The sequence below is a fragment of the Lepidochelys kempii genome, chromosome 23 (genome assembly GCF_965140285.1).
Source record: "Lepidochelys kempii isolate rLepKem1 chromosome 23, rLepKem1.hap1, whole genome shotgun sequence".
Classification (NCBI taxonomy): domain Eukaryota; kingdom Metazoa; phylum Chordata; order Testudines; family Cheloniidae; genus Lepidochelys; species Lepidochelys kempii.
In genome coordinates, this window is record NC_136402.1 from 13,117,442 (window position 1) to 13,132,921 (window position 15,480).

The window sequence follows — 15,480 nt, forward strand, 5'->3', positions numbered from 1 at the left end:
GGCAAGCCAGGGTGGGTGAAGGGGCTTATGGCCCCACATGAGCACTGAGCTGAGCTGTGTGTCATGGCCTCCGTACTGCTCCGAGCTGGGGGGTGGATTGCCTATAGTGCTGGGGAGGATGGGGCTGAGATCACTTCTGCTGCCCCCCAGACTTTGCGTTGAGTGTGACCAGCTCTGCCCCTGCCTGCCCAGGTCCCAGCTTGGCTGCCCACCTCTCTCCAAACCCACCCAGCCCCAAACCCACCCACTCCCCAGCACATGCCCTCCAACTCCACTGCCACCACCTCAGCCCCACTGGATCACCCATCCGTTCTCTCCTGCACCCTTCCCCGTCCCCCCCGACCTGGGCTTGATATAGTTGGGGTGATCACCCGGCCATTGGAGGCCAGGTTGAAAAGCCCAGAGGCCCTTTCTTGTCACTGGGGGCCAGCAGGGTTCTGGGACTCAGATCTACGAGGTGGGTCCTGGCCTAGGCCGGCTGGAGATGAGGGGCCCGATTCCAAGCTATGCTTGGCCCAGGGATGGGGGAGCTTTAATATGCTGTTGCACCCCCACCCCCATCCTGAGCTAAGAGCCCGCCTGCTTGTACTACCTTATGCCCGGCTGCCTGGGGCCATAAGGAGCTCCCCCACCCCGGCCCATCCCCTATGCTGGGTCCAGGCAATGGATCAAATTACAGGGGTCAATCCAGTTCCGCCAACTCCCTGCCCCCAGGCTGGGCTGGGTCTTACATGTAACTGAGCACCGGGATTCATCTCGGGCCATCTAAAAAGACGCCCTCCAACTCCTGGCTTTGAACCGGGGCAGGAGCTCCCCTGGGCAAAGGCCTTCGGGGAAATATCCGGTGCCCCATAGCCTCAGCCGGGAGCTTGCAATGGCAGCTGGCAGCAAAGATAGGCCAGGGCCAGGCTGGGCAGAGCGGGGTGCTGCGGAACCTGTCCTGTGGCAGTGAGGTGGGGGAGGGGCCCTCCATCTGGTCCTGGGGAGACCCTAGCCGGGTGCCAGCTACTGGCACCAAACAGAGGGCAACTTAGTGAAGTCCAGCCCACAAAAGCTTCTAGGGAAAGGTGAAGAGCTGAACTGATGGGCTGGGGGGTGGGTTATAATTCTGTCCCCAGCTGCCAGGGCAGGGGAGGGGAGACAGGGTGATTTCCCTGCCTCTGCCAGAGCCCCCCACCCCAGATCCTGCGAAACCAGATGGCTGATCCCCAATACCTCTTGACACACATAATCTCAAGGTTTCCCCAAAGCCACGGGGTCAGTGGGGTGAGCAGGTTGGACAGGGCTCCCCATTGCTCTCCAGCGGCTCAGCTTTCTTTGAGTTGGAGTCGGGGTGTCAATCTTTACCTCTTGTTAAGGCTGGGAAGGAAACCTACACAAAGTGAGCCAATGCACTGGCACTGCCTGGGCCTGCAGAGAGCCTGAGCACAACACTGTGTGGGGGAAGAGGGGAATCTTCCCAAGTGTGACCAACACAGCGATGCTGCCTGAGGCTGTCGAGAGCCTGAGCCATGAGCTCTGTGAACTGCTCCATATCCGGGTCACAGGGCTGAGGCTGTGGGGGGATTGGCCATGCTGGGGGTCCCTCCTGCCCATGCGGGGGCAGCCAGGCCCTGCAGACTTTGCCCCTGGCCTTGCTGGGCCCTGTGTCGTGCTGAGATTTGGGGGCTTGGCCTCCCTGGGGCTTGGCCTTCCGGGCTACTGTGTTTTCCCTCTTCCAGGGTAGCAAAATCTCTCCAGACCAACTATCCAGCTGCCTTTCCAGGCTGCTCTCTAACCTAAGACTATGCCCCTTTCCCATTAGAGGGCAGGGGAACCCGGGCCCATGCATTACTCCAGGGTCCAGCCCAGGGACCCTCTATCCAGCAACCCTGGTCTGCTCACTCCCAGACCCCACTGCTATTTCACAGTGCTCCTTCCTATGTCTCTCTTTCTTGCTGTTCTGGCCCAGCCATGGGTGTCCAACTCAAGCTCCCAACTCCCATGGGGTGACTGCAGCCTGCTTTCCCTGCAGCCTGTTTCTGCTGGCAGCTTCCTGGCTTTATACCAGCCCTGCCTGTTCCTTCTCAGATAGGCTCCACCATCAACCCAGGGTCACTTAGCAGGGGCGTGAGGGGGGAAATGTTCCCTGGACCTTGGTAGCTCTTCCAGGCTGCTCCTGCTCCAAACTAGGACAGCCAACTGGCTGCCCTGACACCCCCTATCCACATGCAAACCCTCTCAAGTTGCTTTCAAGATGGGCTAGTTGTGGAATGGGGAGGAGAGAGCAGAACCAGCCAGGCTAGTAGCAGTGGGGAGTTCATCCCCACTCCACCCCCCAATCCATGTCCACGAAATTGGACTGGAGACACCACCATCCATTGGCATCTGCGGCACCTCACCTCCGCCTTAGGGAAATCCCCCGTTCCCCAGCCAGCCTGCTGGATTTCTCAGCAGCTCTGGTGCTGTAGCATGGAGGGGTTTCGGCCATCAGCTCTGCTGGAGGAGCTCCGTGGAGTGATGCTTGTAGGGCATCTGGCCTGGGGTCCGTGGGAAAGACGAAGGGGCTAAGAGGTGGGTTGGGCAAAGAGCATTTATTTCAGATCGAGACAGACATCGTTAGCACGATTAGAAAATAGAGGATAACCCCTGAAAAACACAGTGCTAGGAAAACGGGGGGCGGGTGTGGGAAACGGAGGGAGCACTAGGAGGCCACTCCCATTTCAGCCAGTTGCCCACTGTGCCTCTGGCACTGGAGTGGGGCCACTAACAATACAATCTACCGAAGACAAATGTGGTAAAGTACCTGGCTCTGCACGTCTCCCCCACCCTGCCCCAGCATGTCCCCGCGCCACGGCAGTGTGACGCAGCCCATCCTCAGAGATCGGCACCTCCTTGCTCTCTGTGCCCAGTGGAGCAGGTGCCTTGTTGTAAGGAGAGAGGCGACAGCGACCGGGAGCGAACCCAAGTATCCCCTGTGCGGCATCCATCAGAGAGGAGGCCACAACAGCCCCAAGACACAGTGAGCACAGCTCTCTATGGGGCCCAAAGGCTCCTGGGACAGTCCCACGAGGTCAGGGCCAAGCCACTTGGGATGCCAATTCTACCCCACTGCATGGCCCTGTGGGCGTGCCAGCTGTCCCCTTGTTGAGTGGCACATCGGGGACTGGCCACAATCGCACCCCCAGGAAGAGGCGGCTGGGAGCTGCTGGAAGGTGACCTGTGGCTGGAGACGCTGCCAGCCCTGAGGGGCCAAGCTCCGGTACCTGTCTGAAAAATCAGATTTGTCAACGAATAATAATTAGGGGGCATGGTCAGGGGGGACGGGACCCACCTTGTGGTTCTGAGCTTGGTTGGGGAAAGTGCCAGCTCCCTACGGGTGTGAGAGCATCTGGGGTTCAGCCTGGAATGCACCCCACCCCCTAGGGCTGGGGGCTGCCTCTCTCCCCACACCGCCCAACCTCTCTGCTATCTGCCCCTGGTTTCCCTGCTTTTTCCTTTCCAACCCTCCACTTGTTCCTTCCTGCCCCCCCGGACTCCCCTCACTCTCCTGCCCCTCATCTGACCCTGAGTGGTTCCTCAGCCTCTCTGCCACCCACCCCCATCTCCCTCTGAGCCCTGCCTCCTGCCCCTACATCTCCATATCTCCCTGTCCCCCTCCTGCCCCATGTCCCCTCACGCCCTGCCTCAACCTTTCCTCCTACCCCTCTTCCAGCCCCCTCCCATCCTCCTCCTGCCCCTGTGATCTCCCTCCTGTCCTTCAGGCTGCCCCCAGCCTCCCTGCTGCCCCCACCTGCACCTCTGACCTCTCAGCTCTCCACATTTCCCTGCAACCCCCTCCTGCCCTCTATACCCCACATCCCTGCCCCCCCCCATCCTTGTGACCCTTCAACCTTTCTGCCCTCCACATCCCCCTGCCCTTGTTTCCTGCCCCTGGCCCCCTCAATGGGTTGTTGTAGGGGGGCACGCTCTACAGCACAGGCTGGTTTCATTCGTGGCCGCCCCCCCAAAACAGGAGAGAGCAGCCATTTTGACTGAGGGAAAATGGCCAGCTCCCTCAGGGTGTGTCTACACTGCACACTAAGCCTGGCTCTGACTCAGGTTTGAGCCCCAGGCCCCCCTGCCGTCCACACACATGTTGGTCTGACTTGGTTCAGCAAGCACTCAGGGCCCTGCTGGGGTGGGGGGGGTCCCAGCCCGAGTCCTGCTGCGACGCGGGTCTTAGCCCCAGCATCTTGCAGTGTGGATACAGCTCAAGCTGCAGCCCCAAGGCAGAAGGGCCACGCAGTGCAGTGTGGACATGCTAGCCCAGCTGGGGGATCGGGGCCAGCATTTGTAAACTCAGGTTTACAACGCAGACGGTGTGGGCTTGGACACACAGAGTGCACAGGCCCAGCTCCTCCAGACCCAGGTTTACAGTGCAGTGTGCACACAGCCTCCATGCGGAGATGGGGTAGAGGCCAGAAATATCCTTCTGCAGCCTCTGTGCTCCTCTGACAACCCCACAGAGACCTGCTGGTCCCACAGCAAGTGCACCCCTCTTCCAAGGTTCGGGAACAAAACCTCCTCCCTCACATGTGTGTGTCTGTGTTTGTATCTCTGTCTCTCTCACATACACACACATGCACGAGGAGCGTTCTCTCTCACATGCACACACAGGAGGGTTCTCTTTCACACACGCGCACGAGGATTCTCTCTCACACACACACAAGGAGGTTTCGCTCTCTCTCACACACACACACGTTTGACTCTAGGGTTGCCAATCCTTCAGGACTGTCCTGGAGTATCCAGAAATTAAAGATCAATCTTTAATTAAAGATTATGTCATGTGATGAAACCTCCAGGAATATGTCCAGCCAAAATTGGCAACCCTATTTCACACACACACAGGAGGAGGTTTCACACACACACACACACACACACAAGGTTTCATACAGACACATGCACATAGGAAGTTTCACACACACAGGAGAAGCGGCTTCACATACACATGCACACACATGGAGGTTTCACACCTGCACACATGGCAGGAAGTCTCTCACACATACTCCAGGAGGTTTCACACACACATAAGAATGGCCATGCTGGTTCGGACCAAAGGTTCATCTAGCCCAGTATCCTGTCTCCTGACAGTGATCTATGCCAGGTGCCCCAGAGGGAACGAACAGAACAGGGAATCATCAAGTGATCCATCCCGTCACCCATTCCCAGCTTCTGGCAAACAGAGGCTCAGGACACCATCCCTGCCCATCCTGGCTAATAGCCATTGATGGACCTATCCTCCATGAATGTATCTAGCTCTTTTTTTAACCCTGTTATAGTCTTGGCCTTCTCAACATCCTCTGGCAGAGTTCCACGCACACACGGATATACACACATAAGGGGGTTTATCGCACATGCACTCATGGATAAGTGGGAGGAAGTTTCACACATGACATTTCACACACATGAATGGACGGACATCCACATGAGGTTTCACACACACACGGACACACAAGGAGGTTACTCACACACACACACTCACACACAAGGAGGTTTCTCTCTCTCTCACACACACACAGAGGCACAAAAGGTTTCTCTCTCACACACACACACATGCTGTTCTTGTCTTGGCACGCTGCCTGTGCGCGCTCTCACACCATGTCTACACTGAGGGAAGCAGCCTGGCCTGGCTGTTCCAGACTAACTTCTCCACGCTGGCTAGTGCCGTCTGACAGAGCTATTCTGGATTCACTCCCTGGACCAGGCTGGCCTGCTCCTCTAAGGGCCAGCACCCTGGGGCTGGCTCGCCCTGCTGGGAAGGGGTGAGGCCAAGCCTGGCAAGGGCTGAGGGGGCTAGCGCCTGTGACCGGCCTGGCAGAGCAGAAGGCATCTGAGCCTGCCACCAGGGCTGGGCAGGGGGGTTGCTTTGGGGGCAGAGTGATTGTCCTGGGATTGAGTCCCTTTTCCCTCGGAAGAGTGCACCCACCTGGGGCTGCAGTTTCAGTCAATCTCTCTGTCCGGACGAGGTTTTAGATAGGGCTGGATCATTGTCCGTTCGCAGGGCAATCTGGCTGCGGGGCCGGTGATACTGTGTGCTCCCCAGGGGGCCCACATTACCATCCATGCCCCAAGGATGCCCGGAACCCAACTCTGGGTCAGATCCTCCTGTACGGTCGTTGCAGCAGCTTGGATGTGGGCACAGGGAATGCTGCCCCCCTCTCGGTTCCCAACCCTAGCCCAGGGGGGTAGGAGCATGTCAGTGTGTGTCAGTGGGGGCACCAGCTCTCCCTCCAGGGGACGAGCACCCCAGAGGGTGGCAGTGTGGGAATTGGTGCCCCCTTGGTTCCCACGCCCTCCCCGGAAGATGGCGCACTCTGGGAAGAGGTGGCATAGGAGCTGGCACTCCCTGAGTCCCACACCCCCCATGGGCGAGGAGTGCCCCAGCAGGAGCGGGCGTGACAGCTGACACCCCCTCAGTTCCCCATACGGGAGAGACACCCCACAAGGTGGCAGTGTGGGAACTGGTGCCCGCGATTCCCATGTCCTCTCCTCCGATGATGGAGGAGGGCACTGGGGGGTGTGGGAACCACTGCCCCTTGGTTCCCACGCTCCACGCCAGGGCAGCTACTCCTGGTGGGTCCTCTGGTGGCGGAGGAGGTGGGAGGTGGCTCCGAAGCCCTTCCCGCAGTCGGCGCACTTGTAGGGGCGCTCGCCGGTGTGAGTGGCCCGGTGTCGGGCCAAGTGGGCGTCGCGGGTGAAGGCTTTGCCGCAGACCCCGCACTCAAAGGGCTTCTCGCCCGTGTGGGTGCCCTGGTGCCGGGCCAGGTGGGCGCTGCGGGTGAAGGCTTTGCCACAGACGCCACACTGGAATGGCTTCTCGCCGGTGTGGACGAGCTGGTGCCGGGTCAAGTGAGCGTCGCGGGTGAAGGCCCTGCCACATATGCCGCACTGGTAGGGACGCTCGCCAGTATGGGTGCCATGGTGCCGGGTCAGGTGGGCGTTGCGCCCGAAAGCTTTCCCGCAGTAGGTGCACTTGTAGGGGCGTTCGCCAGAGTGGGTCTCCTGGTGCCGGGCCAGGTGGGCGCTGCGCCCAAAGGCTTTCCCGCAGTGGGTGCAGGTGTAGGGGCGCTCGCCCGCTGGTGGCGGAGCCAGGGCCGGGCCCTTGCCACGGTGGTTGCAGGAATAGGAGCGCTGCTCTCCGCCTGAGTGGGTGCCCAGATGCCGGGTCAGGTGGGAGCTGCGCCGGAAGCCCTTGCCACAGTACGGGCACGTGTTGGCCTTCTCACCCATGGGCGTGGCCGGTGCGGGGCTCCAGCAGCCTGGGGTTATGGGCGTGGCCAATCCTCCAACGAGCCTATAGAATCATAGAATATCAGGGTTGGAAGGGACCTCAGGAGGTCATCTAGTCCAACCCCCTGCTCAAAAGCAGGACCCATCCCCAATTCAATCATCCCAGCCAGGGCTTTGTCAAGCCTGACTTTAAAAACTTCTAAGGAAGGAGATTCTACCACCTCCCTAGGCAACGCATTCCAGTGTTTCACCACCCTCCTAGTGAAAAAGTTTTTCCTAATATCCAACCTAAACCTCCCCCACTGCAACTTGAGACCATTACTCCTTGTTCTGTCATCAGCTACCACTGAGAATAGTCTAGAACCATCCTCTCTGGAACCACCTCTCAGGTAGTTGAAAGCAGCTATCAAATCCCCCCTCATTCTTCTCTTCCGCAGACTAAACAATCCCAGTTCCCTCAGCCTCTCCTCATAAGTCATGTGTTCCAGACCCCTAATCATTTTTGTTGCCCTTCGCTGGACTCTTTCCAATTTCTCCACATCCTTCTTGTAGTGTGGGGCCCAAAACGGGACACAGTACTCCAGATGAGGCCTCACCAATGTCGAATAGAGGGGAACGATCACGTCCCTCGATCTGCTCGCTATGCCCCTACTTATACATCCCAAAATGCCATTGGTCTTCTTGGCAACAAGGGCACACTGCTGACTCATATCCAGCTTCTCGTCCACTGTCACCCCAGGTCCTTTTCCGCAGAACTGCTGCCTAGCCATTCAGTCCCTAGTCTGTAGCTGTGCATTGGGTTCTTCCGTCCTAAGTGCAAGACCCTGCACTTATCCTTATTGAACCTCATCAGATTTCTTTTGGCCCAATCCTCCAATTTGTCTAGGTCCCTCTGTATCCTATCCCTCCCCTCCAGCGTATCTACCACTCCTCCCAGTTTAGTATCATCCGCAAATTTGCTGAGAGTGCAATCCACACCATCCTCCAGATCATTTATGAAGCCGGCTGCCAACTAGACATGGAGCCATTGATCACTACCCGTTGAGCCCGACAATCTAGCCAACTTTCTACCCACCTTATAGTGCATTCATCCAGCCCATACTTCTTTAACTTGCTGACAAGAATACTGTGTGCAGCCTGGCTTCGCTACCAGGACTGTTCCCTTTGGCTCCTCCCAGGCAGCTTCAGGGATCCCCTTCTTTCTTCCCTGCTTCCTGTGAGGACAGAGAATCTAGCCGTGAGTTGCTCCTGCTGCCCCATTTCTGGTGAGAGGCAGCGTGGCCTAGCAGATAGAGCACTGAGACTCAGGGCACCTGGCTTCTATTCCCGGCTCTGGCCTCCTGGGCGACCATCCTGCTCCTTGCCTCAGTTTCCCCACTTGTACAATGGGGATTACACTACTGAGCTCCATCGTCAAGGGCTTTGAACTCTATGGATGGAAAGCACTGGGCATTATTATTAATATAGGAGCAAGGCCCAGCAGCTGAGCCTGGAATCAGCTGTCTCCAGGCTGTCTCACGAGTACATCTGAGTGCCAGCAGAGCTGCTTGGTGGCCGGCTGGCCTGACTGGCTGATGTGGAGCCAGTGGGCCCTTGCTTTGAAGCTCAGCAGCAGGTTGCTGGCTGCTTAACGCTTATGCCCGCCACTGTGACTGCTCCTGCCCCAGCCTTGCCTCCCAGCCTTGCCTCCCAGCCTTCTTCCTGTCCTGCTCTGGTCTGCTCCTTGCCTAGTTTCTGCTTGGATGGGTGACAGCACAGGAACCAGCACCCCACACATTCCCACCTTGACAATCAGCTGTGTGAAACTTCGGTTGACTGGCAGTTCCAAAAAAATTGGGGAAAAACAAATCATTTTTGGGTCAACCCCAAAATGTTTTTTTAAATGTTGGTGAATCTTTTAGAAATCGAAACAATCATTGTTTTGGGTCAAGTGAAATCTTTCCGTCAATCCAAAACATTTTGAGTCACTTTCAAGATTTTTTAAAAAAATGCATTTGTCTTTTAAAAATAAAATAGAAGGCAGATCCTAACCGAAAAGTCATTTCAGCCAGCAATTCATATAGAAAATGTCATAAGGAAACTTTGGACTTTTGGGGAATTTTTGTTGTTTATTCCCACACCCCTCCCCCCCGTGACCAACAATCTGATAAATCAGACATGAATTCGGGAAGCGTTTTTGGCCTCACTGAATCTGCGTTTTTTGCTGAAAAAAATGTTCCACTCAAAAAATGTCACCGAACTCTAGTTACTTGCTAGAGGGGCTCTGGGCGGCTTTGCTGGGACTCCCGTGCCCCCCTGCAGGGTTCCCAGCTGGTCTAACTCCCTGCTCACCTGGTTTCTCTTCGGTGTTGTCCTTTCCTCCAGGCCCGACTGTGGTCACATCCGCAGGAGCTCACAACAGAAAATCCTACTGAGGGAAAGGATTAGAGTAAGGTCAGGTGTTCCGTGACAGCTCCTAGGATGGTTCTACACTCTCTGCTTCAGGGATCCAGCCAATCTAGAGCTATTTGGGGATGGGACGGGACTAGAACAGGGCAAATAATGGAGTTTTTGGTTAGCTGGCAATTTTGAAAAGTTGGGTGGGAGAAAGAGAGTTTCTGGTCAGAGCAAAAATGAACGTTTTCAAAATCAAAGTTGGACAAATCTTTTTCGGAGTCCCTGCTCCCCAGGGTAGAGTTCCCTACCCTGTAAGTATGGCCTGCATTCTGTTTTCCTAGATGGATACATTTTAAATGTAGCTGTACTAAAATGCATATTGTTTGCTTGAGCCCAGTTTACCAAGCAATCCAGATTGTTCTATATCAGCGACCTAAGTTCCCCCTCCCCCAGCCCCAACCCAGCCATGGATCTGCCATGGCTAGGGGATGCACCCCTTCCCTGGCCCCAACCCAGCCCCAGCCGGGACCTGCCGTGGTGGGGAGAGGTGCCTCTCCCACCCAGCCCAGATACTGCTGCAGGGAGAGAGAGCTGGGGGCAGTTCTCTCTCCCCACTGTAGCCCTGGGACAGCCTGTACCCCAAACCCCTCATTCCTGGCCCCATCCCAGAGCCTGCACCCCCAGACGGAGGCATCATTCTCTCCCCTTCTCACACCCCAAATCCCTGCCCCAGCCTGGAGCCCCCTTCCACAATCCAAACTCCTTGACCTCGCCCCCCAGCCTAGAGCCCCCTCCTACATCCCAAATCCTTCATCCCTGGCCCCACCCCAGAGCCCGCACCCCCAGCCGGAGCCCTCGCCCCCTGCACGCCAACCTTCTGCCCCAGTCTTGAGCCCCCTCCCACACTCCAAACCCCTCAGCCCCACCCCTGCCAAATGAGTGTCACACGTCACCTCCATATTGGTGCACATAACAAAATTCATTCCATACATGGGTGGGAAAAATTAGAGGGAACACTGTCAGTGACCCATCCTCTTCATTATTTACCACTCCCCCAATTTTTGGGTCATCTGCAAGCTTTATCTGTGATGATTTTATGTTTTCTTCTAGACACTGATAAAGATGTTAAATAACGTAGGGCCAAGAACAGATCCCTGTGGGACCCCCTGGACACATATCCCCCAAATGATGATTCCCCATTTAGAGTTACATTTTTTAGACCTATCAGTTAGCCAGTTTTTACTCCATTTAATGTGGGCCACATTAAATTTATATTGTTCTAGTTTTTAAATCAAAATGTTATGCAGTACCAAGTCAAACACTTTGCACAAGTCTAAGTCTATTACGGCAACACTATTACCTTTATCAACCAAACTTTTAATCTCATCAAAAAAAAATAGCATGTTAATTTGACAGCTCCCAGAGTCTCATAGACTTTAAGGCCAGAAGGGACCATCATGATCATCTAGTCTGACCTCCTGCACATCGCAGGCCACAGAACCTCACCCAGCCACTCTTGTAATAGACCCCTCACCTCTGGCTGAGTTACAGAAGTCCCGAAATCATAATTTAAAGAGCCCCCTCCTGATTTAAAGACTTCACATTACAGAGACGCCACAATTTACACTAGTTTAAACCTGCAGGTGACCCGTGCCCCACGCTGCAGAGGAAGGCGAAAACCCCCCCATGGTCTCTGCAAATCTGACCCAGGGGAAAATTCCTTCCTGACCCCAAATACGCTGATCAGTTGGACCCCGAGCATGTGGGCAAGACCCACCAGTCAGACAGCTGGGAAAGAATTCTCTGCATTAAGTCAGAGTTCTCCCCATCTAGTGTCCCATCATTGGCCGTTGGAAATATTTGCTACTAGCAGTCACAGATCAGTCGTAGGCAGTCCGATCATACCACACCTCTATAAACTTATCAAGTTCAGTCTTGAAGCCATTTCAGTTTTTTGCCCCTCTGCTCCTCTTGGAAGATTGTCCCAGAACTTCACTCCTCCGATGGCTAGAAAGCTTCATCTAATTTCAAGCCTAAACCTGTTTATGGCCAGTTTACATCCATTTTTTCTTGTGTCCACATTGGTGCTTGATTTAAATAACTCCTCTCCCTCCCTGGTGCTTATCCCTCTGATTTATTTATAGAGAGGAATCATATCTCCCTTCAGTCTTCTTTCGGTCAGGCTAAACAAGCTAAGCTCATTAAATCTTCTCTCATAAGGTGGGTTCTCCATTCCTCCGATCATCCTAGTAGTAGCCCTTCTCTGAACCTGTTTCAGCTTGAAATCATCTTTCTGAAACATGGGAGACCAGAACTGCACAGAGAATTCCAGGTGAGGGCTCACCAGTGCCTTGTATAATGGCAATACCACTTCCCTAGCTCTACTGGAGATTGTGGGAGAAGCTTGGCTTTCATTTGTTTATTTTTAAAACTTTTAAAAAAAATCTCAGTTCCCATTTGTGTGTTTTGCTTGTTTGGGGGAGCTGCAGGGGGAATAAAGCATTGGGCTGGAACTCAGGAGATCTTTGGGTTCTTTGCTACTGGCCTGCTGGGTGACCGGGGCCAGTCACAGCCCCACTCTGTGCATCAGTTTCCCCATCTGTAGAATGGGGCTAATGATACTGAGCTCCTCAGTAAAGAGCTTTGAGAGCTGCTGGCTGGCCCCAGGCCCCTCCCCCCTTCAGCCTTCTCCCCCCGCCAAAGATCCCAGCCCCCCACCTCCAGCTGCCAACCCCAGCTTCCCCCTTCCTTCCACCCCAATTCCCAGCCCCCTCCCCTCACCAGCCCCAGCCCCTTCCCTGCAGCCCCTTTTCCCACCCCCAGCTCCCAACCTCCCCACCACCAGCTCCCAACCCCCATGTCCCCCAGATCCCAGCCCCCCAGTGCCCCTCCCCAACTGCAGCTCCCTGCCCCTTCTCAACCTCAGCCGCCGGCCCCCCTTCCCTTCCCAGCACTAGTTCCACCCTCTTCCCTGCAGCCCCTCTTCCCCCCATCTTCAGGTCCCAGCCCCCCTCCTCCCCAGCTACAGCTCTCACCCCCAGCCCCCCTCCTCCCCAGCTGCAGCTCTCACCCCCAGCTGCAGCTCCCAGCTCCCTGCCCCCCTCCTCCCCAGCTGCAGCTCTCACCCCCAGCCCCCTCCTCCCCAGCTGCAGATCCCAGCTCCCTGCCCCCCTCCTCCCCAGCTGCAGCTCTCACCCCCAGCCCCCTCCTCCCCAGCTGCAGATCCCAGCTCCCTGCCCCCCTCCTCCCCAGCTGCAGCTCTCACCCCCAGCCCCCTCCTCCCCAGCTGCAGATCCCAGCTCCCTGCCCCCCTCCTCCCCAGCTGCAGCTCTCACCCCCAGCCCCCCTGCTCCCCAGCTGCAGATCCCAGCTCCCTGCCCCCTCCTCCCCAGCTGCAGCTCTCACCCCCAGCCCCCCTGCTCCCCAGCTGCAGATCCCAGCTCCCTGCCCCCTCCTCCCCAGCTGCAGCTCTCACCCCAGCCCCCCTCCTCCCCAGCTGCAGCTCTCACCCCCAGCCCCCCTGCTCCCCAGCTGCAGATCCCAGCTCCCTGTCCCCTACTCCCCAGCTACAGCTCCCTGCCCCCCTCCTCCCCAGCTGCAGCTCTCACCCCCAGCTCCCTGCCCCCTCCTCCCCAGCTGCAGCTCTCACCCCAGCCCCCCTCCTCCCCAGCTGCAGCTCTCACCCCCAGCCCCCCTGCTCCCCAGCTGCAGATCCCAGCTCCCTGTCCCCTCCTCCCCAGCTACAGCTCCCTGCCCCCCTCCTCCCCAGCTGCAGCTCTCACCCCCAGCTCCCTGCCCCCTCCTCCCCAGCTGCAGCTCTCACCCCAGCCCCCCTCCTCCCCAGCTGCAGCTCTCACCCGCAGCTGCAGATCCCAGCTCCCTGCCCCCCTCCTCCCCAGCTGCAGCTCCCAGCCCCCCTGCTCCCCAGCTGCAGATCCCAGCTCCCTGCCCTCCTCCTCCCTCCCCAGCTGCAGCTCTTTCCCTCCCCCAGCTGCTGTGGCCCCCAGACCCCCCGAGCTGCAGCCCAGCCGCCCCCACCCGCTCTCACCGGTGCACACGCTGGGCTGGGCGCAGGAAGGTGCCCGGGCCCCTCTCTCGGTCTCTCCTTCCCCAGCCCCGGCTCCGCTCTGCACAGCAGCGGCTGCCAGCTCGATGGTTGTTAACCCTTCCCCCGCCAGACGGCAGGCAGACATCCCCCCAGCCTCCCCCTGCCCCGGACGCCTGGGTTCCGCAGGGCGCCCCTGGAGGACCCGAAGGGCAGCGCCCGGGGCCCCCTGGGGGCTGAGCAGAGCTGGGCACAGCACGGAGTTTCCGGTCCCTGGCTGATTCCCCAAAGTGGGGGGCGATTGGGGAGGGGGGGGTCATTTCAAGTTGAAAATAGCTGAAATGTTTAGTGTCTTGAAAAGTTGGAAGGAGAAAAAATATTTTTTCCCTTTGACTTCGGGTGGAGAAATGTCCTGTGGGGTCAAACCGTTTTGCTCTTGAGCAGTTTCAAACATTTAAAAATAAAACCAGGGGACGTTTAGAAACAAAACGCCCTTTGGAACCAAAAACTAGACACAATCTGCCTCTGCGGGAGACGAACTTGATCTCTTTGTCCGATGAGATTACAGGTTTGGGGGATAACCGTGACGTAATAGACGTAGACTTCTGCAAGGCGTTTGGCTTCGTCCCGCCTGGCACTCTGCCTAAACAATCTAGAACGCTATAAAATGAACAGGACCCACGTCGAATGAATTAAAAAACGGTGGATAGGTCTCAAAATGTAACTGTAAACAGGGAATCAAGAGGCTGCATTTCTATTGAGTGGGGTCCTGCAGGTATCGGTTCTCGGCCCTCTGCTGTGAAACATTTTTGTCAGTGACCTGGGTGAAAACATAAAATCATCATGGATAACGTCTGCAGATGACACAAAAATTGGGGAAGTGGTAAATAATGCAGAGGACAGGTCACTGACTCAGAGCAATTGGATAAACTGAGCGCAAGCAAACAAGACACACTTTAATGCAGCTAAATGTAAATGTATCCATCTAGGAACAAAGACTGTCGGCCATATAGAGAATGAGATGCTCCCTCCTGGGAAGCAGTGACTGGGAAAAAAGATTTGGGGGTTGTGGTGGGGGTCGTGAGAAGTGGAATCTGTCATGCCTCTACACGATTGGCACACTTGTAGGGTTTCAAGATAAGAACATAGGAATGGCCATATTGGGTCAGACCAATGGCCCACTTAGCCCCATATCTTGTCTTTGACAGTGGCCAGTGCCAGATGCTTCAGAGGGAATGAACAGACCAGGGCAAATGCAAATGATCCATGCCCTGTCATCTAGTCCCAGCTTTCAGCAGTTGGAGGTTTAGGGACACCTGGAGTCTATCCTGGCTACTAGCCAGTGATGGACCTATCCTCCATGAACTTATCTCATTCTTTTTTGAACCCAACTTTTGGCCTTCACAACATCATGTGGCAATGAGTTCCACAGGTTGAGTGTGTGTTGTGTGAAGAAATATTTCCTTATGTTTGTTTAAAACCTGCTATTAATTTAATCAGGTGACCCCCTAGTTCTTGTGTCACGTGAAGGGGTAAATAACACTTCCCTATCCCCTTTCTCCACACCAGTCATGATTTTATAGACCTCCATCATATCCCCCCTTAGTCGTCTCTTTTCCAAGCTGATCAGCCTCCATCTTTTTAATCTCTCCTCGTGTGGTAGCTGTTCCATCCCTCTAAATTGTTTCATTACTCTTCTTTGCACCTCTTCCAACTCTAAGAGAGCTTTTCTCCGATGGGGCGACCAGTACTGCATGCAGTATTTCAGGTCAACAGAGAGGACAGGTCACTGATCCCCAGCAATGTGG

At 56.1% G+C, this 15,480-nt stretch overlaps 2 protein-coding genes across 6 annotated transcripts in view; one reads left to right on the plus strand and one right to left on the minus strand.

The window, feature by feature from the left end:
• The window catches only part of LOC140901855 (uncharacterized), a 355,046-nt gene that overhangs the window by 301,395 nt on the left and 38,171 nt on the right, over positions 1–15,480 (plus strand). The window lies entirely within an intron of this gene.
• Positions 2,555–13,873, minus strand: LOC140902260 (uncharacterized). 5 transcript variants are annotated; one of them, XR_012156026.1, is made up of 5 exons: positions 13,676–13,873; positions 9,583–9,661; positions 8,327–8,465; positions 5,948–7,315; positions 2,555–3,249 (listed from the first exon to the last, which is right to left on the minus strand). XR_012156026.1 is itself a non-coding variant. In XM_073322168.2 (4 exons), exon 4 carries the CDS (start codon positions 7,249–7,251, stop codon positions 6,586–6,588), a length of 666 nt encoding a protein of 221 aa, XP_073178269.1. In that variant the 5' UTR covers positions 7,252–7,315; positions 8,327–8,465; positions 9,583–9,658; positions 13,676–13,873; the 3' UTR covers positions 3,872–6,585. The 5 variants fall into 5 exon arrangements, 4 of the variants coding, with proteins under 4 accessions (XP_073178269.1, XP_073178268.1, XP_073178270.1 ...); XM_073322168.2 differs by lacking the exon at positions 2,555–3,249 and having other exon boundaries at positions 3,872–7,315; positions 9,583–9,658; XM_073322167.2 differs by lacking the exon at positions 2,555–3,249 and having other exon boundaries at positions 3,872–7,315.